The 18628-nt window shown below is 38.9% G+C and overlaps 1 protein-coding gene across 1 annotated transcript; it reads right to left on the minus strand.

The window, feature by feature from the left end:
- Positions 1-10199: 10199 nt before the first annotated feature.
- SPAM1 (sperm adhesion molecule 1) lies at positions 10200-15676 on the minus strand. The gene is made up of 3 exons (XM_035559380.1): positions 14708-15676; positions 12672-12761; positions 10200-10859 (listed from the first exon to the last, which is right to left on the minus strand). The coding sequence occupies exons 1-3, from the start codon at positions 15674-15676 to the stop codon at positions 10200-10202; spliced, it is 1719 nt and encodes a 572-aa protein (XP_035415273.1).
- Between the last annotated feature and the right edge of the window lie 2952 nt (positions 15677-18628).

Raw genomic sequence — 18628 nt, forward strand, 5'->3', positions numbered from 1 at the left:
GAGGGGTTTGGCCCGGGCAGGGGCGGGGGAGCCCCGCGGGGGGCCCGGCGGGGAGGAGGCGGCGGCCGGGTGGGGTGGCGGGGACCGCCCGCAGCGGGGCGGCTCCGCCGTGAGATGGCGGCGGGGCGCGGGTGGACCGCGAGAGGTGAAGGAGGGGCCCGGCTGGGGATGGCCCCGGGGTCGTCACATCGCCTGTTACATCGCTCGTCACATAGTCTGTCACCCCGCCTGTCACCCCCACAGTGCGCATCGGGCGGCTCCAACGTGGGGCGCCCCGTGGGACCTCACGGGCTGTGTCAGCCTGGCGCTGTGGCATGGGGCACCGCAGGCCTCGGGAAGCAGCAAGGTGGCCCTGGGGTCGCTTGGCTGGTGCTGGGCAGACTGGGCACGGCGAGGGCCCTGTGGGGTGAAACAACCAGTCTGTGGCGGGAGAGTGCTGTGATGGGGCAGGACAGGGTGTCACAGGGCCCCACAGTGTGGGCATGCAGCTGGGACCAGGACCCACCACCCAAGAAATTGCATCCATGCTTTCATTATGCAGCTCTTGTTTATGAGAGTTGAAGGACCCGGTCTCCTTTATGGGATCTGTTTTGTAGTTCTACCTCCAATGATGACAGTTCTCACAGCCCTCGTGCTTCCACTTTCCATGTGAAAGTCTTTTCCTAAATTGTTCTCTGCATGGGGACAGACTGGCAGTTCCAGGGCTTATCATGTTTTTATTTGGGTTCTCTGACAACATTTGGAGAGTCTCCCTTAACATGCTTCCCTGCCTCAACAGGAGATGCTAGTTATGGTTGTTTTGTGTAGTTGGCAGTAGCAAGATATGCAGCATCACAAGGAATCGTCTTTTGCCTGTACTACCTAAGTGACATTTAGCATACTATCTTGCCACACAGCATTAAAGAAAGGCTTCTTTTCTCCAAAAATAAAGAGGTAACGCTTAACCTGGATCCATCTGCCAAGCTCAGAAGTTGTCATTTAAATTATACATGATGCTCTAGGACGTTACAGTGCTGGGTATTGGTTGATGAACGTTTTTACAGATATAAGCAAAGCACTTCAAAATGTAATATGGATACTTCTACATTTGAAACATAGCAAATTTGTCAAACCATTTAGAAATTCATTTTTCATGCTTATTTAAAAACAGAATTAATCATTTTCTAAAATGCAGTTTGTGACAAAACTCCCTGGTTATGTCCATCCAATAACTGGAAGCTGTTGTGACGTTACTGTCAAGAGCAATTGGTTCTGGGCTAGCTGTAAAGGTGAAAGATTTTTATGCTTCTTCATGCCCTGGTCATATATACGGTCAAAATGACTCATAATGTAATTCCATGATTTTTTTTTTTTTTGGTAGATATTTATTTACCCCTGTAAATTCAGTTGAAAATTTTCAGAAGAAAATAGGATGCTGGAACTGGCCTTGCCACCCTATGTTAATTCTAGAGAATTGTTTTTCATTGCTTCTCTTAATAAAGTCTGGAGAAAAGCAGACATTAACTAAGTGGCAGGCCCCAAACAAACAAGAGGAAGCTTTTTTTTTTTTTTTTTTTATTAGCATAAAGTATGGCCCTTGATACAGACATAGTCCCTTTGTCTGAAAGCTATTTCCTAGTTGCTCTTGATTCCTCAGTTTTGGGGGCTAGGTTCTGGGCTAGAAGAAGTGATCATTGGATCTGATATGACCATTCTTATGTTGTTGGGAATTAGTGTTTTTAATGCTTACATTATTTTCACAGCTTTTTATACGTATGAATAAACTTATCAAACTGGAAGTTGTGTGGCTCAGCAACTGAAACAATTGTTTGCTCATACCTAAGACTGACTCCAGTTAAGAGTTGTGTAATTTTGTGTTTTTCTGAGTTTTGGAGTTTGCACTCGAGAGATGGAAGTTGCCCTAATTATTTGTCTTTCTTCTTACTGTGGTAGTTCACTTGTCTCAATCCTTTGTGCTAAGTACAGGGTGAAGTTAAAATGGTAGAGCATTAGCCTTAATGATTCATAAATCTAAATGAACAATATGGGAAGTCATGGGAGGAGCTTACAGGCTGCCAACAAATATATAACTTCAATGACTTTTCTTAAATAGAGTTGTGTCCTAAGCAGAACAACTAGTGAAATTAGTTTCTTAAGGAGCTAAGAACCATAAACTCCTGCTCTTCTGCAATAACTCCACTTTTCCTCTGTCTTCATGTCTTCACTGCTACCTTCCTGATGCATAGCTATGCATACACCCAAGACTAACTGCCTTCAGCAAACAGAATACAAAATGGCTAAGTTGTTTGCCAGATAGAATGCTTGGGCTTGTAGTTCATTCAGTGGAGAAACTCGTTCATGTTCCTCTCCCATATCAACCACTACCTCTTTTGAAGTTTGTAGAAACATGTTAGATTAAAGCTTCTGCCCATGATAATTGAAATTGTCCTTAGGGTTTAAAAAGCACTATGAAAATGGATGGTCAGGCAGCTGGTAAAGTTGTAGACAAAACGGTGTCATAAGTCTCTTTTTCTTTGGTAAGAAATTAAGATAGAAAGTGGTGAAGTAGTTATTTTACAAGATGAAAAGCTTTGGTGTTTTTGATTAAAGCTAGAATTTTGGATGCTGCTCTTAAAACAGGCAGTAGTGGTGTCTTCAGGCAATTTCAGAGCATGGTACAGCTCTCAAAGTTTCTTGAAACTTGGTGACACAATGAAAGGAAGGAACTTGATCAGGTTCAGCACTGAAGGAGCGGGTAACCGAAGTCAGCTATTTTACTTGCTTCTTGGTAGCAGCAAAATGGTCATTCAATATACACATACTGTCCTCAGCCAGCAGTTACAAATTTACTAGCTGATTACCATTTACTCTAAATGTAAGCAGGGGGATCACTGGAGACATGAGTGGAAAAGTTGGGGTAGGAAATAGGTTATTCTGGTTGGACGGGTAAAAGGATTTGGGGAAATAATTCATAGGCAAACCAATGTTCTTTTCTTTTCTGTTATGAGTCTTGTTATTTTTAAAATCTTGTTTCAGCCAAGGCAGTTATCGATTTTTGAATGACTAGATGAAATGTTCCTGGCTGCATTCAAACTGAAAATATAAGTATTTCTTCCTTATCCACATCACCCAGCTGGCAATGTATGGACTAAAGACAGGCCATTTGTAAGGGTAGTTTCTGTGAATGAAGTGGTTCTGATTACTGCATGAGGGAAAACTCACATAAAATAGAGCAGTCTATTTTTTCAAGAATTTTTAAATGATGAAGTAGTGCTTAAGGCCCATGGTCAACCTTAAAGAAACTATATTACAGATACAGTAGCATATTCTGGAAAAAAAAAAAAAAAAAAAAACCTATCATATCCTAGTAATAGGCCAGCAGAGTATAGGCAGGTAAATTTTAAGACTCTAATTCAGCTATACACCGACTGAAATCTGTTACAGCGTTTAGAGGATTGAAATATAATATAATAAAAATTCTTGGAGTATTTGTCCAAGTTCAAAGATCTGTAATATTGTCTTAAAATCTTTTATAATGTCCCTACTTTTGTGACCAACTATATGACTGTGAAAGGCAATTCTTTAGTTTACAGACTGCTTGATAATAGAATATTGTAAAAATATTGCTACCTTGCTACAATGAGCATCTCAAAGGACATTTGTTCTTGTAGTTAAAAGCCTGAGCAGGGGCACAGAAGGCCACCATTCATTATCCCATGTGACTCTAGGCAAGCCACTTAATCTCTCTGGGAAACATTTAACCACTGATAAAATATTTCATTTTTCTGTCTTGTCTATTGAGATTTACACACTTTGAGAACAGTGTAGCTGTGTTATGGCGACATGTAGCACATAGGGTATTGAGTCTTCCAAGTGCTCTGTCTCTGAAGCAATAGTAAAGCAGATCATTCCATTGCAGAGACTCACTTGTGCTACAAAAAATTTTAGCAATAGATCTTATGTTTCAAATGATGATGATGGTGATGCTATAAATACACGGTCAGAAAAATTTGACCTGAACAAACACTACAGATCCAAACATTTGATCGATACAAGATGTTTGGGTCTCACATCTTTAGTTCTGAGCACTACCAAAGAGATTAGATCTGATTGTCTGTAGCGTAAACATGGGTTTTGGTGACAGATGTAGATTTTAATGAGAAGTCTTCAGCTGAATGAAATCTCTAGAGAGGAGAACATGAGAAGAAGTGATGTCTCACTGTGGTATTTTCAAGTTTGTCCTGATATACCAGATGTTTGAAAAAAAATGTAGAATAAACTATACATCTTTTCTGCTAATGAGGCACTGCATGGGTAAGACACTGGTCTTCCCTTAGTAGGCCGGAGTCAAGCAGCTGCATTGCTAAGGAGAATAGAAAGGCTGTATTGAAGCTCTCAGTGAAAGCATTGTACTGCACCTGTTAGTGTTTATGTGCATCAGCCGGGCCCTCTACTGGCTGGAACCTCAGAGCCTCTGTAGTCAAGAGAGTAAATTATTAAGAGACATCTTAATAATTTTTTTCATAGTCCAATGAAGAAAAGAGTGAAAAAGCACTTAAGCATGGATTGTTACACTGACAGAGTAGGGCACACTAAGGTTTTTAACTCAAGAACTCTGTATTTTGGTTACCTAAGTTTGGTATATGCAGAATAAAAACTTAAACTACGCATTGGATTTACAGACAGACGAAGTGTGTATATTATTAGTCCAGTGCCCTTAATTACTAGTTGGGCCCAGCAGTGAGGTACTTCCTACTTTGTTGTGGCATTAACAATACTGTTATTACGGAACCACAGGGTTCCCTTAGCCTCCCTTTTAAATGAGTGGTTATTAGGTCCCTGCCTCAGGAAACGATCACTTGACACTGGCAAGCTATCATCTTGTCTCAACCTGCTAGTAGCCTGGGGGAGCAGTATGCTCCAGAAGGAGATTGCCAACATATGGTGTATTTTTTCTGCACAACCTTGAAGTTCTGTTGAATAAATGTGCTTCCTGAGATGAAAACAAAGGCAGATAAAGGAGACTGCACGTTGTTTGAGGTCCATGTATGCAGCTGAACACCCTTCTCCATAGTTGTGTGCACAGAAACAAAATGTTTGCTCAACATACAAAGTAGTGATTCACATTAATTTTCATACTGTCTGTTCATGTCTGATTACTAATCAATAAATACCTAATTAGTTATAAACTAAGGGATATACAAGGATACACTGAAAAATGTCATCTAATTACTACTGCCAAGGAGAAATATAATCAATATACAGTGATGGTGATAACACATTAGTGAACATAATGAAATCCTGAGTTAATTCCCTTAAGGATGCTAATATTGATAGTTGCCCTTTACCTCCCTGCCCTTTACTTTCTCATACGTGATGAAGGGACAACAAATGCAGGAGGATTTTGCAGTCGTGAGTACTACTGACAGTGAGGAGAAAAGTAGCTGCTGAAGGTTCAGAACAACTACAGAAGAGAACTGTTCTCTAAAGACCCAGCTCCTTGACTGGCAGACACAAGAACTGAGGATTGATCTCAAATACTTTATGTTTCCATAATTTTTCATAAAGAAAAATATCGTGATGGTGGGTTAGAGTTTCAGTGGAGTCTTTCCAGCAAAATAGACAGAAGGGTTTGGGATAGCTACATTGCAGGAAATACTTAAAACTGTTAAGGGGTGAATTTAGACCAGTTAACTTTCTGAATCTGTTTCTAGACACTTATGCACTGTTTTTCAGTTAGACAAGAAAAAAACCTGCAACAAAAGAACTGTAAAAAAGAGATTTCTTTAAGAAAGATGAAGTCATAGCTCACTAAAGCAGTATTCTTTCATATTTTTTTAGAACCATACAATATTACTTTGTATCGATGTTATTCTTTGGAATGAAACTCATGACCGTGTTGAAATCTCAGGTTGTAATCTTGCTGACTGCTTTGCCTTGGCAGAATGGGCGAAGTGTGAATAGGCTTGCCCAAACAGGCTGCGAAAAACCTTCCAAATATTTTTTATTGTGTGTGCTTGAAAGACAGAATTTAGTTGTCTCCTTAGAAAGGTCACTTGTGCTTTGTAATTGAATATATTTCAAAATTATGTAACTGACTGCTGTGTTGTTGTTTGTATTGTTATATGATGGATAGATACGTGTACAAACCTAATCTGTGTCTGGAAGTTGTCTAGTTCATCTTATACAGGCCTGAAATCTTCCACACAATTCTTTGCTTATATATACACAGCAGGGTGTCCCAGTATAGTGCAAGCATTAACGCAAATTTTCCTGGACTCTTTGGGATGCTAGTCACATCCTATGCTGTCTGCAAAGTGGTCTTATTGGCCTGTCTCTCAGAATCTCTTTGTGCATTGGTTATTTTTCAAACAGAGAAGCAAGAAAGAAACTGTAAGGCATGGACTAGACTATGATTTCACTTCTGCTCAAATTATGTAAAAGCCAACAACCATCTCTCTTGAAAGTGCTAATATTTTTGGGTGTTCCAGAATAAGCAACACAATAAACCAGATCCAGATTCTTCACACAGAGAAGCAGAATTTTAATGAAAATTTTAGCAAAATTTTCACTAAGAAGAGCACTGATGGTATTTGAACGTTTTTCATTTAGACTTCTTCATTAAACCCAGTTTAGCGTTCCCCGGCCCTGGACTATTGCCAGCCTCCATTCTGCATGGAAGTGTGAAGTACAAAATAATGAATGGTAATCAAAGTGAAATGATTGTTCATCTAGTATTTAATTTTCTGAAAAATATAAGAACATAAGAAACTGAAACTATAAGGCTACAGAGACAACTTAATGATTACAGGCTGTGCAATTAACGGAAAGAGATTTTAGTTTTTGTCTGCTTTAGGAGAATACAAGTTTGCCTTTGAACATAAGGTAAGTCACCAGCAATGGAAGGAGCAGTTTTCCTTTTCCTTCTTTTCTCCACCCTTACTCCATGAAAACTCTTGCTTACTCCATGGTGGCTCTGACATAGAAAGAGGCAAGACAAATATAATACAGAGCAAAATAATGTATCTGGAAAATACTGTAATTATACACAGTAGCTAGGTGACCTGAATCTCACTGTGATATGAAGTTTGTAGGATTGAAAGCATGAATTCCAGATACATGTAGGTGACATAAGTATCCAAAATGAAAATTCAAAAGGTGGTTGGTACATGAGAGCACAAGATAACTATGGATGGAGCTTAGGAAGATGCATTTCTGTGGACAGTTTATTGTGATGACCTGCTTTACTCTCACTTTTCTTATACTTTTCCTATCCTAACTGCTCTCAAGAAAAAGATCAGATGGATGGATCTAATCTAACGTACCAGTTACTGTGTTCTTTTATCTTTATAGTGGGCACTGGGAAAAGATTGTCTACATTAAATACCAGGTAGATAAAAACTGTGGTACACAAAGACCGATCTGTCCACATTCACTAGTGCTTCATTCTTTCACTTCTGCAGTTCACTTCTTTTGCATCTACTGGGAGGTCCTAGATGCTCTATCTTAACTCTTCTGTTTTTTTAACTTCTCATTCCTACTTCTTTCCTTGTGATTTCATTCCTTCCCCATCACAAACACTCTGCTTGCTACTACTTGGCTGACAGTCAATATTTACGGCAAGACTTGTAGGATTTTGTGATCCTGCAAGCTCTCTTATCACGAAGTAATACAAATCTGGTGTTTTCTACAGAGCTAGATGTTTAGAGAGAAGCTTAACCTCAGGAAACTTGTGATTTAACAAAGCGATGCAGCCTTTGAACTAAAACTCTATATGCCAACATAAAATTTTAGCTGTGTTAAAGGGTTCTGCTGAAAAAATAAAACTTCATGTAAGTCATACAAAATATGCTAATACATTACCGGCGAAGTTTCCAGTTTTTAGAAATCCTTTGATAGTTATCACAGGTTCAGCATGAAACAGAGGGACCTCAGATGCAGCAATAATGCAGAAGGTATACAATGGCTTTTGTCTACCCAAGGTCAAACAAACATTGTCAAAGCTGCAGTGAAGAGCCCACATTTCTACAGAGGTGATCAAAACCTGATGGCTTCTTTGGTACCAGAAAGATTGCTACAAATATAGTTTTACTCATTAGTCTACTTGTAACATCGATGGTATGAATAGCTTTGACTTTTGGATTCAACAGCATAAATGCAATGAGAAAATTGTCACTTTTTCTTAATAACTTGCTGTCCAAAAGCCGTAAAACATTATTTCTCCATGTTAAATCTAAAGCCTTCATCTATTTTTCTGCACATCTGTTATGACTGACAATCTGAAAATTTGAAGGCGTTGGCTGTCACATGGGTTTTCTGCTGGATTTAGGCATTAACTTTTCGTAAGTAAAAGGCTACTGTATTGAAATTCCAGGTAGTTCCATTAGTCAGGCACGTTGTATCTGTGGGAGGTGATGATTTATTTATGCAGATCATGCCTAGCTCTAGGGAGATTTTTTTAATCTATCCATGCCAGCAACCACTCTTTACCCATTAGAAGTCAAGCCTTCTATTAAGCATCTGACATAACAATTTGGAAATATTATTTTATCAAGTGAACTGCAGTTAATTGCTTCTAAATGCTTAAACTGACTACACATAAATCATAACTGGCCTAAATGTGAAACTGGAATGTTTTCCTTCTGAGGTACATATGCTACTTCAATGTTGCTTTTGTCAATAAAATAATATTAGTCAAATACCCTTACTGAAGCTATGATGACACTGTGTTTATGAGTGGGTATTGACACATCTTTGACTTGAGTAACTGATTTTCTCTTAATCCGGTACAGAATACACAAGGTTCTTTCATGTCTCTCCTTTGCAAGGAAAATACAAGCCGCGTTGTCTCTGCAAGACAGCTGAGCATCTGCAGTGAAGGCATGGGTCTTGTGTGTTTGCCATTTCTCTTCGGAGCTGAAAGAAAGTGGTTTCACTCTGTGGCCTGGCCTGCAGTGTCCCCAGTGGCATGCCTTTCTGTGTCTGTCTTCTGCCAGACTCCTCTCCAGATACGGGTATTATCTCTTTTCATTGGCTTACCCATCAACTGGTGTCTGCCTTCCTTCCCTGGCTAATGGCATGTGGCAGTAGTGCCCCCACTGAGAGAGCGCTCGGTGGCACGCAGCTTTTTGTGCGCCAGGACAGGTGGTTTGGGGTGTTGTGAGCAGAAAGATCAAAAAGCTGGTCCTGAGATTACAGATCACAGACACTGAAGGTGAAGAAGGAGAGTCCCAGGTCCCCAGCATCACTGCATCTTCCACTGTTGAGTTTTCCTATGGAATAAACTGGCTTCCACCAGATAGCTTGGTTAGGAAATAGCCTTTTTTCTGTGCACACAAACTTTTGGCTCAGTGGCACAGAGACAGTCACATGCACTTGATAGGACTGGCTGAATTGAGAAACCAGAACTGGTGACCAGTGCCAGTAGGGAGTGAAAAAGCAGATCAGATAAGTTGTGTGCTGGCCAGACAAAAGAACTGAAAGCCAGGAAGGGGAAATCTGAAATAAGGAGTGGACTTGGGAGAAGAGAAGAAAGAAGGAAGGATTAACCACTACAGCTAAAATTTGAAATAATGAAGCTGTGATATTTGAAGACAACATTTACGATAAAGCTAAAAACTTTTGAACAAGAGTTATGAATATATTTAATTAAAAGAAAAAAAACACAGTGTCTTTGTAGATATTGTGAAAAGTGAAAAAGGGTCACATTAATCAAATAAATGTTATGCTGCAAGTCCCACAGATTTAAAGTTAAGCCAAATATTTTTAATAGCTAATATTCATATGGAATGAAATTAATTCCTGCACAGAGTATTAAACTTGTTGACTGCTCAGAATGCAGTCTGGATCGTGACGGATTTAATTGGTTGAACTTGTTGTATACAAAATGGCATTATCAACAAATTTGTTTTTCAAATGTAACTTAAAAATGTAAACTGTAAAAAAAAAGTTTCTCATTCTGGATTATCCTTTCATAGGTATAATCAGTATATACAGACTAGTATATTTTTGGCACAAATAGTAGTTTATAAAACTAAACTGGAGAAATAACATTCAAACTGAAATGTCACCTAAGGAATAGAAAAGGTTACCTGTTACAGATAAGACCACAAAGCTGCACCTATTTTACACCTTTCAGGAGTGATTTCTCTGTGCGAATAAAACCTTTAGAATTTCAAACACAGCTAAGGGAAAAGAATATTCTCACTTTCATGAGTCATTTATATTAAGGTTCTAAAAATCAGAATTAAACAGAGCAGATTAAACATCCTTATTTTATAGGGTGAAGAACTACTGAAAGTACGAGTGTCATTTGCTTCTACATCATATATAGTGGCAGCCGTGACAGTGTTATATTCTGCAGCAGTTATATGGAGAATATTATTTCCAATGTCAGGTTGGAAGGCTTCTATTTCAGGATGTGTAGATAATGTCACCTTACTCTGAGAGGTAAGTGAAAATACGGTCCTGTTAGACAGGATCTTTTCATCAGAAGCTTCTATATTAGAAAGTGAATTTGAGGATATCTGAATGCAAATATCTTCTGAAATGCAAGCATGGAGGTATTGGATGTCATTGATATTAACTCGAGGTTCACAAGTGTGCCCTGCATAACAGTGGCAGTCAAATTTTTCTATGAATGTTTGTAGATCCTGAAATGCTGGTTGCCCCTGTAAAGTGTATTTTCCATCTTTTGTCATTCGAATGACAATATTCTCGGGGTTCAAGTGAAGATAGTCACTGGAATTCCATTTTTTCCGTGCACAGGCACCAGAATCTTGGCATAATACTTGGCTACAGATTCTGGCTGCCATTGTGACATTGATGAGGTAAGGAGTCAAAGTCCTCCTAAGGTAGTTGTCCAGAGTCTTACAGGTGTTCTGTAAAAAGAGCATCATATCTGAAAAGTTTAGTGCAGAGACTATTAAAATGTTGTTATTATAATAACAGTACTGTAGTGGATATCTATAAATGTTTATCCTGAGGTTTTGATAATAGTTATAACTGGTTGTTGGAAGCAGGTTTATAGGAGAAGTTGCTATACAATTCAAGGATCACAGTAAGTTTATCTCGGGTGGTTGTCGAGTATGTTACTAAAAGCACTTGCATTAGAAAGTAGATAACTTTAAGCTTTCATTTTATCTGTATGACACTTCCTGTAGTATTTTGAATCACATGCCTTTTAAAAAGTTCTTTTTATGTGTCCTGAATATTTTGAAGGGATCTTGAAGGGAAAAAAAAATACACAAAACATTTCTTCAACCTGAACAAATATTTTTTCTATTAAATCATCCTGTGATACTCTTCAGTTTTCCCTGACACAAGTAGCTGGCTGCAGGAATAGGGACCTTTCACAGCATTTTTGAATGGAACGCATTTTGGGAGGATGGTCAAAAGGTACGCTAAGGGAACATCTAATTGATCATGAAACTGGCATATATTCTGCGTATGCTTGGCACAGTATAATACCTAGAGATTTGTTGGACTCTTTGTTTCTGAATCTATTTGTTCTTAGGGCATTTGCCCAATACCACACATCAATATATAGAAAAATCTAGTTACTTACACCCAAGGAGATCATCTCAATGAATTCGAGGTATACGTAATTGTTTTTCTTTTAGATATATCTAAAATCCCTGCCTAGAAAATGTTGGTTTATGCAGTTCATGCAGAAGTGAGGCTCGCGATAATATTTCATTGCTGAGACACCACAGACTATGATACCCTTGAAAAAAGGTGCTATTAGTGCACAAATGCATAGTTTGGCTGAGCTGTAGAAAATCCTGTTTGCTCACTGAAGTTTCAAAATTTGAAAAATTCCAGTTGATAGGCTTTCTGAGAAGCAGGGACATACAAAGAACGGTCAGTGGGACACTTCTGAGAATTTGACCCTTACAGAGCTGTGGAGGTTTATTTGGCAATGCTGTCTGTGACAGGAGGTTCAGCAGTGCTGAAGATTTTTGGTTCTTTGCTCTTAAAAGGCTTCAAAAGTGTCATCCCATACAGTAGTTCATTCTATTCAGTTTGCCTGGATATGAATGAGCTAATTCAAAAAATTTGAATGTCCTTATAACAATGTTTCTCAAAATGTGTTTTTGACCTTCCTAAGACAATCTGATTTTGTTTCCTCTTCTGACTCAGATCTTTCTTACCCTAGAATTAGTCAAAGTAGTACTTATAGCACACAGAACAGGCTAGAGCTGAAATTTCACATGCTGACTCCAAGTGTTTTAAATATTATTGCCAAGTGCACCATTTTAAAAATAAAAAGTGGAAGGGTTTTTTTTTAAGAATTGTTCTGTGCAAGTTCAAGTAATTATTTCTGTACCTCGCGAGTGGAATGTATGAACATATGGGAATTCTTTCCTTAAGTTAAGTGAACAGGTGGTAACTCGCTTACAGTTATCATGGTAGCTTGTCCAGTTACTCATCGCCAACAATGAAACTTCAAAAAATTGAACTCTTATTCTGTGTAGTCAACGGTAACCTTCATAATCCTGATTTTTTTTGTCTTCTTTGTTTGTTTGTTTTTGTTTGTTTGTTTGTTTTTTGATTAGTGAAGACAGTAGGTCTGCTAACAATATGGACTCATTTTTAAAGTGGAAGATATGATGTAAATAATTATAATGTTTTATATCCTTTTCATTTTATTGTTCTTTAAAAATGTCATATTAATCATTAATCTGGCATACCTTACTTTGTGTTAAATTCATATCGCCCCAGATCACAATTCCAGAAGCACCCAGTGCAGCAGATTCTCCAATGGTATTTACCAGGTCATCCTGAGAGTGAATGTGGAAAGAATCCTACTGATGTAAGTAAGCTATAACATATGGGCAAAAGGTATAATGCGTATAGTAAATTACATAGCCAAAATAACCACTCTGAAAACAGCAAGCAATTATGCACAATGCAAACATCCTGCTCACAATTACGCTATGTTATTCTGGGATGGAGTTGAGCAGGTGATACTAGAAAATACTGCCAACTATCTCCAGTGTATATATGTCATCTGGTTAGAAAAACATGGTTATAAAACTGAGCCAGTGTTTTGGCCCATGCACTCCACCAACCATTTTAAGATTTATTTTGCTGCATTGCCTCCTAACTGCTCAGCTGGTAGTAACCAATTCACTAATGCTGCCTGAAGCAGAGGCTGGAAAGCACAGGTGGGTGGGTGGGGGAAGAGGGGTGTCTGTTTTGTTATTATTATCATTTTTTGTTGGTTGGTTGGTTTGGTTTGTACTTAATTTCAGTTACCAGAAAGTGCTGAAGCTGAAAAGTAGCAAGAGAATAGCGTTCACCAACAGGAATCTCTTTTCTCAGGAGAATGCCTCTGGCCTTTTACAGAGATTGATCTGGGAAATTTGTTTCTGTTCAGCTCTCTTTCTAGAGTCAGCTATTAGCCCAGCACTAACAAAACATGAAAACCCATGTGGGATGGGAGAGGACTATGGATAGAAAAAGAACAAGGAAAAAACCTTATGTGAAGAACAACACAAAAAGGAAGGATGTAAGGGTTTCAGTGAGTAACAAGAAACCCAGCAGTGACCCTAACACCACACCCTGTTCCTTAAAGATATGCACAGAGCTGTGGGCAATGCTCAGCGATGCTCTAACTAGGATATTGGAGGACACAAGGCAGTCACCAGGACCACAACCTCTGACTTCCCCTTCCTTTTGGCATGGATGACCAGGAGGAGGTTTTCCAAAGTGATGGTATCTATGATAGCATAGATATATAAAAATGTTAAGGAAAAGGTGTAGCCAGGAGTGGTTAGACCTTAAACAGAGGCTAACCTTGACAAACCCGTGAGATGCTGATATGCCATTTAGGAGGCTACTCCAGTACACCTAAGGACAGAATTTCCTCACCAGCTTTAAAACACATTTACCCAAGAATTAGCAAACTTAATGTCCTTGCTTTGATTTTTAAAAATTGAATTTTGTATCAGTACTTCAAGTCCTAGACAGACAAGGAAGTTCTTTGACTTTGCAGAACTAATTACATTAACATCACAAAAATCAGATGAATTGGGGTGGAAGAAGGGTAATTTACTGTTTAAGAACTCCTGCAATAGAACTTGTCTTAATATGCACCTCATAATTTCAAAAGAAGAAAAAGGTTAACATTCTGGACACAGAAGTGATTGCTGAGTGACCTCTCATTCTCCAAATGTAGGCTGAGGAGTGGGAGAGGTATGAAAGTATGAGAAGATCTTACACTAATCATATTTAATGTCCTTCTACAGTCCTCTTACACAAGCAGGAGAGAGATATCTCCTACTTATCAAAGTGAAAAGCAAGGAGAAATAAGCACTCCTATAACAAAAAAAAAAATAAAATTGCTTTTATTGTTTTTCCTTATAACTTTTAAAAGCAGACATTAGGCCAGCCCAGCTTTACTAATTCTCTTGAAAAGGTTATTCTTTCCTCTGAGTTAACATACTAAATTACGCTTTTTAGCTTTCTAGCATTTTGCTACATGTGAGGACTGTTCAGAGTGCAAATTATTATTTAGTAAATATCTAGTAATTTCATTAGGAAGGCTTGAAAATAAACCTCCTACTGTTCAGTTTGCACATATTTAGTTGATAGATTAATTTATTTTTATACAAAATCTACATACTTTTTTTTCTGAAACAAATTAGTATCTTTGCTAAATAAGTGTCACCTAGTAATTTCTTTCCACTTCAGTTTGAAATATTTAACGTGTAGCTCCACTCACCTGAGAGAGATATTCCTCATAGACATCTGTGAACACTGGTCGTGTATATACAAAAACTGGAAGGGGGTAAGTAGAATTGGAGACATACGAAACTCTAATGGCTTCTCGAACTCTGTTGCGAACAAAGAGTTGGGCATTTCTGGAAGATCTTAAGGCTGTCTCTAGATAGACAGATGGATAAAGTGCTGTGCTTTTCTCCCACAACCAATTAAGCTCATTATTTCTTGCTATTTCAATATCCAAACAGGTTCCTGTATAATTATGTGGGTTTTGTTTGTAGTCATAGTTATAACAGTCTGGGTAAAGGTAGTATCCCCATAGACGTTTTGGTTTCATTGCTATGCCCAGCTTCAAAGACTCCAACATAATAGATTTTGCTGCAGCTTCAAATTCCATTTTAGCTATAGTCCTGGCTTCAGCTTCTGATAGACTTACATCTCTCTGCTGAACAAGTTCAATGGATTCCTGTCTATAAATGTCTTTTGATCCCCAATTCCTTATCCACACAGGTCTCCAGTTTTCCCAGTCAATGACAGCCAATCCAAACTGTTCATCTGAAGGAATATAGAACTGAATGTCCTCTTTGGCTTTTTTTAAATGATTCTCCAGCTGCAAGAGTTGGGGGAGTCCTCCATTGAATGCCTCTCCTGTGATTTCGTTTTTGTAAGGATAATAACCAAGCCTGTCTGGGTAGAATAGAGTAATATTTTGCCCGATGGATGTCTTCAATGTGCTTCCAATGAGAGAAAAAAATGTCATATCCAGATGCACTCCAGTCCTTTCAGTACAAAGTTCTGTAGGAGCATTCCAGATAGAAAGGAATGGTGAATTAGAAATAAGTGGACGAGCTCTTATGTTCAGAGATGAGCAGCAAGAAACTAGAACAGTGGCGAACACCATACCGGATGCTATGGGATACATACAAGTAACACGGATTCCAAAACTTTGTATTTGTCTTAGAGTTTCCATTGTAACAATTGCAGTGGTATTAAGTGCTTCTGATCCAAAACAAATTAAATGCTCTCTGGGTGTTGACAAGTTTGGTAGTCTGTCAGAGCTTTACCATATAATATATTTCTTCAGATTAAAGCTATTAAGCAATGTTCTTGAGGTGTAAAATCAGCATGTCCTTTATGCAAGGTTCTCTACCATTTCAGACTGGAGGAAAAATCTGAACAATTTTTAAGACCTAATGCAGAAAGAAAAAAAAAAAGCAGATAAAGTAAGAGGGGATAAAACCTTCTTTTCTAACTGTGACACAAATACCATTTATGGTTTTGAATATATTGTCATCTTTGAGTAAAATTCCCTCTTGAAGGAAAAGCACAATGTACAATCTTAGAGGACATAAAGTATGTAAGAACAGTGAAAATTGTCAGTGAAATAGTATCCAGTGAGTTGTGAATCAGAATGAGTATGCTTGGTAGTCTTGATTGTGGCTGTGAATGATGTGTGTAAACATGAGCAGTCTCACAATGTCTTCTCTTAGTCAACAGTAATCTATCAGTAATAATTCTCACCTATCTTAAAATATTAAAGTTCGAAGTCTTAATTGATTAATTGTACAGAGCACTTAAGGGAACATCCAAGATAACACAAAATTGGAACCCAAACTATGGCTTACATCCAAGAAAACAATCTATATAAACTCATTTAACTCAGTGAGGTATCCATGATATGATAGACACTGTCTTCTGTCCAGAAGTTTTTAAACAGGCTCAAAAACTGCATATAATCTTGGCATATGGCCATCTATCTGTTGCTTGAGATCATTTGAGATTTACAGATTAAGTGACGCAAAGGCCAAGTCTACCCAAGAATGTAATTCCTGGAAAAGCTGAGGTCGTCCATACATACACAATGAGCAGTCACTTTTATTCAAGAACATAATGGTAGTGGTGGTAGTTATGGTGTGGTCATCAACTTTTACATAGCAGACCGATAGCTAAAGCATTCCTCTGTGCAGGAGCTTACCCGAATCCACTTCCCTCCTGATTTTGAGAGTTCAATTCTGGATCTGTCACTTCCCCTGGCAGCCTCATGGTTAGGCCACAGAGTATCTAAGGCAGATGAGAGCATAGAGGAAAATATGGGAGGCACCATGAAATGGGCCATAGTGTGTCTGGGAATGCCCATCACCCAGATAATTAATGAAGATGTTAAAGAGTGTTGGGCCCTGAGTGAACCCTTAGTGTATATTACCAGAAACAGGCCTCCGGATGGACTTCCTGGCACCGATCACAGCCCTTAGAGCCTGGCAGTTCAGGCTGTTTTCAGGTTCACTGTCCATATACCTAGCCTGTACTTCATCAGTGAGAATGCTATGGGAGAGAGTGTTGAAAGTCTCACTATAATCAAGATCAACAATATCCACTGCTCTCCCATTGTCCACTAAGACAGTCATCTCATGAAAGGTGATCAGGTTGATGAGGAATGATTTCCTCTTTGTAAATCCATGGTGACTACTTCCAATCACCTTCTTGTCCTTAGTGTTTGGAAGCATTTTCCAGGATTATTTGCTCCATCAACTTCCCAGAGATCAAGGTGAGGTTGGGTTAACCAGCTTGTAGTTCCCCGGATCTTCGTTTTTCCCCTTCTTGAAGATAGGGGTGACATTTTCTTTCTTCCAGGTCTCAGAACCCTCCCCCAGTCACCATGACCTTTTAAAGATTATTAAGAGTGGCCTTGCAATGACATCAGCCATCTCCTTCAGCACTCATGGGCATGTACCATTACATGCCATAGGCTTGCATATGGCCAGTTTGTTTAAATGTTCCCTAACCCGATTTTTCTCCACTGAGGGTGAATCTTCCTTGCTCCAGTCATTGCTATGGGTCTAAGGAGCCTGGGATCACAGAAGGCCAGTCTTTCCAGTAAGGACTGAGGTGAAGAAGGCACTGAGTATCTTGGCCTTTTCCATGTCCTTTACTACCAGATCTCCTGCCTCATTCAGCTGCGGACCCACATTTTTCCTTGTCTTCCTTCAGCTGCTGATAGACCTGTAGAAGCTCTTCATGTTGCCCTTCACATCTCTTGCCAGATTCAACTCCAGGTGGGTTTCACCTTTCTTAACACCATCCTTACACACTCAGACAGTATCCCTGCTCCCTTCTCAAGCATGCTTCCTTTTTAGGTTTGAACTTTGTCAAAGCTCCTTGTTAATTCATGCAGGCCTCCTCTTAGATAGCTCTCCTGCATGAGGAGGGACCATTCTTGAGCCTGGAGAATGTGATTCTTGGAGATTAAACAACTGTCCTGGGCCCCTCTTCTCTCCAGGGCTGTCTCAGGATGTTTCCAAGCCAATCTCTGAGAAGGCCTAAGTCTGGTCTCCTGAAATCAGTGTTTGTGGTCTTGCCTTGTTTTGCCTTGTTCCTAATTTTCAGGATCCTAAACTCTACCATCACATAGTCACTGCAGCCAAGACTGACCCTAACCTTCACCTTCCGTGTTTGTAACTCTGAGGTCCAACAGAGTGTCACTCCTTGCTGGATCCTACATTAACCATGACATGATACAGACAGACCTCCAGGGCAAAATAAAAACATTCCATAGAGAAATTCTGGACAAAAATATTTTCCACTTATGCAAATACAACGTAATAAAATTAAATCAAATTATCACACATAAAGAGCTGATATACACTGGCATTTGCCAAGATAGTGATCCTTTATGTAATAGCTTTTGTCGTATTGAAGTGAGATCACTTCAAAAAAGGACTTGTAGTAGTTCAGCTCTTATTGTGCCTCTGGCTCTGGCTATGAATGATTTCTTGCATCCGTTGAGGTCAGAAAACTACAGGACACATATTTTTCTTTGTTCCTATAAGCTTTTTCATAAGTGGATTTCATTAACAGGACATTGATAAAGAGATAAAGAGGAAAGCATTGCTTTGAATACTGTACTTACTGATTTAGCTAGAAC

Source organism: Cygnus atratus, chromosome 1 (assembly GCF_013377495.2).
Source record: "Cygnus atratus isolate AKBS03 ecotype Queensland, Australia chromosome 1, CAtr_DNAZoo_HiC_assembly, whole genome shotgun sequence".
NCBI lineage: Eukaryota > Metazoa > Chordata > Aves > Anseriformes > Anatidae > Cygnus > Cygnus atratus.

Bases quoted from the DNA above. Each gene is read 5' to 3' on its own strand.
- SPAM1 (XM_035559380.1), bottom strand. From the start codon at position 15,676: ATGGAAACTCTAAGACAAATACAAAGTTTTGGAATCCGTGTTACTTGT. The intron at 12,762-14,707 runs GTGAGTGGAGCT...ATTCACTCTCAG, and splicing joins ATGAGGAATATCTCTCTCAG to GATGACCTGGTAAATACCAT. The intron at 10,860-12,671 runs GTATGCCAGATT...CTCTTTTTACAG, and splicing joins TGAATTTAACACAAAGTAAG to AACACCTGTAAGACTCTGGA.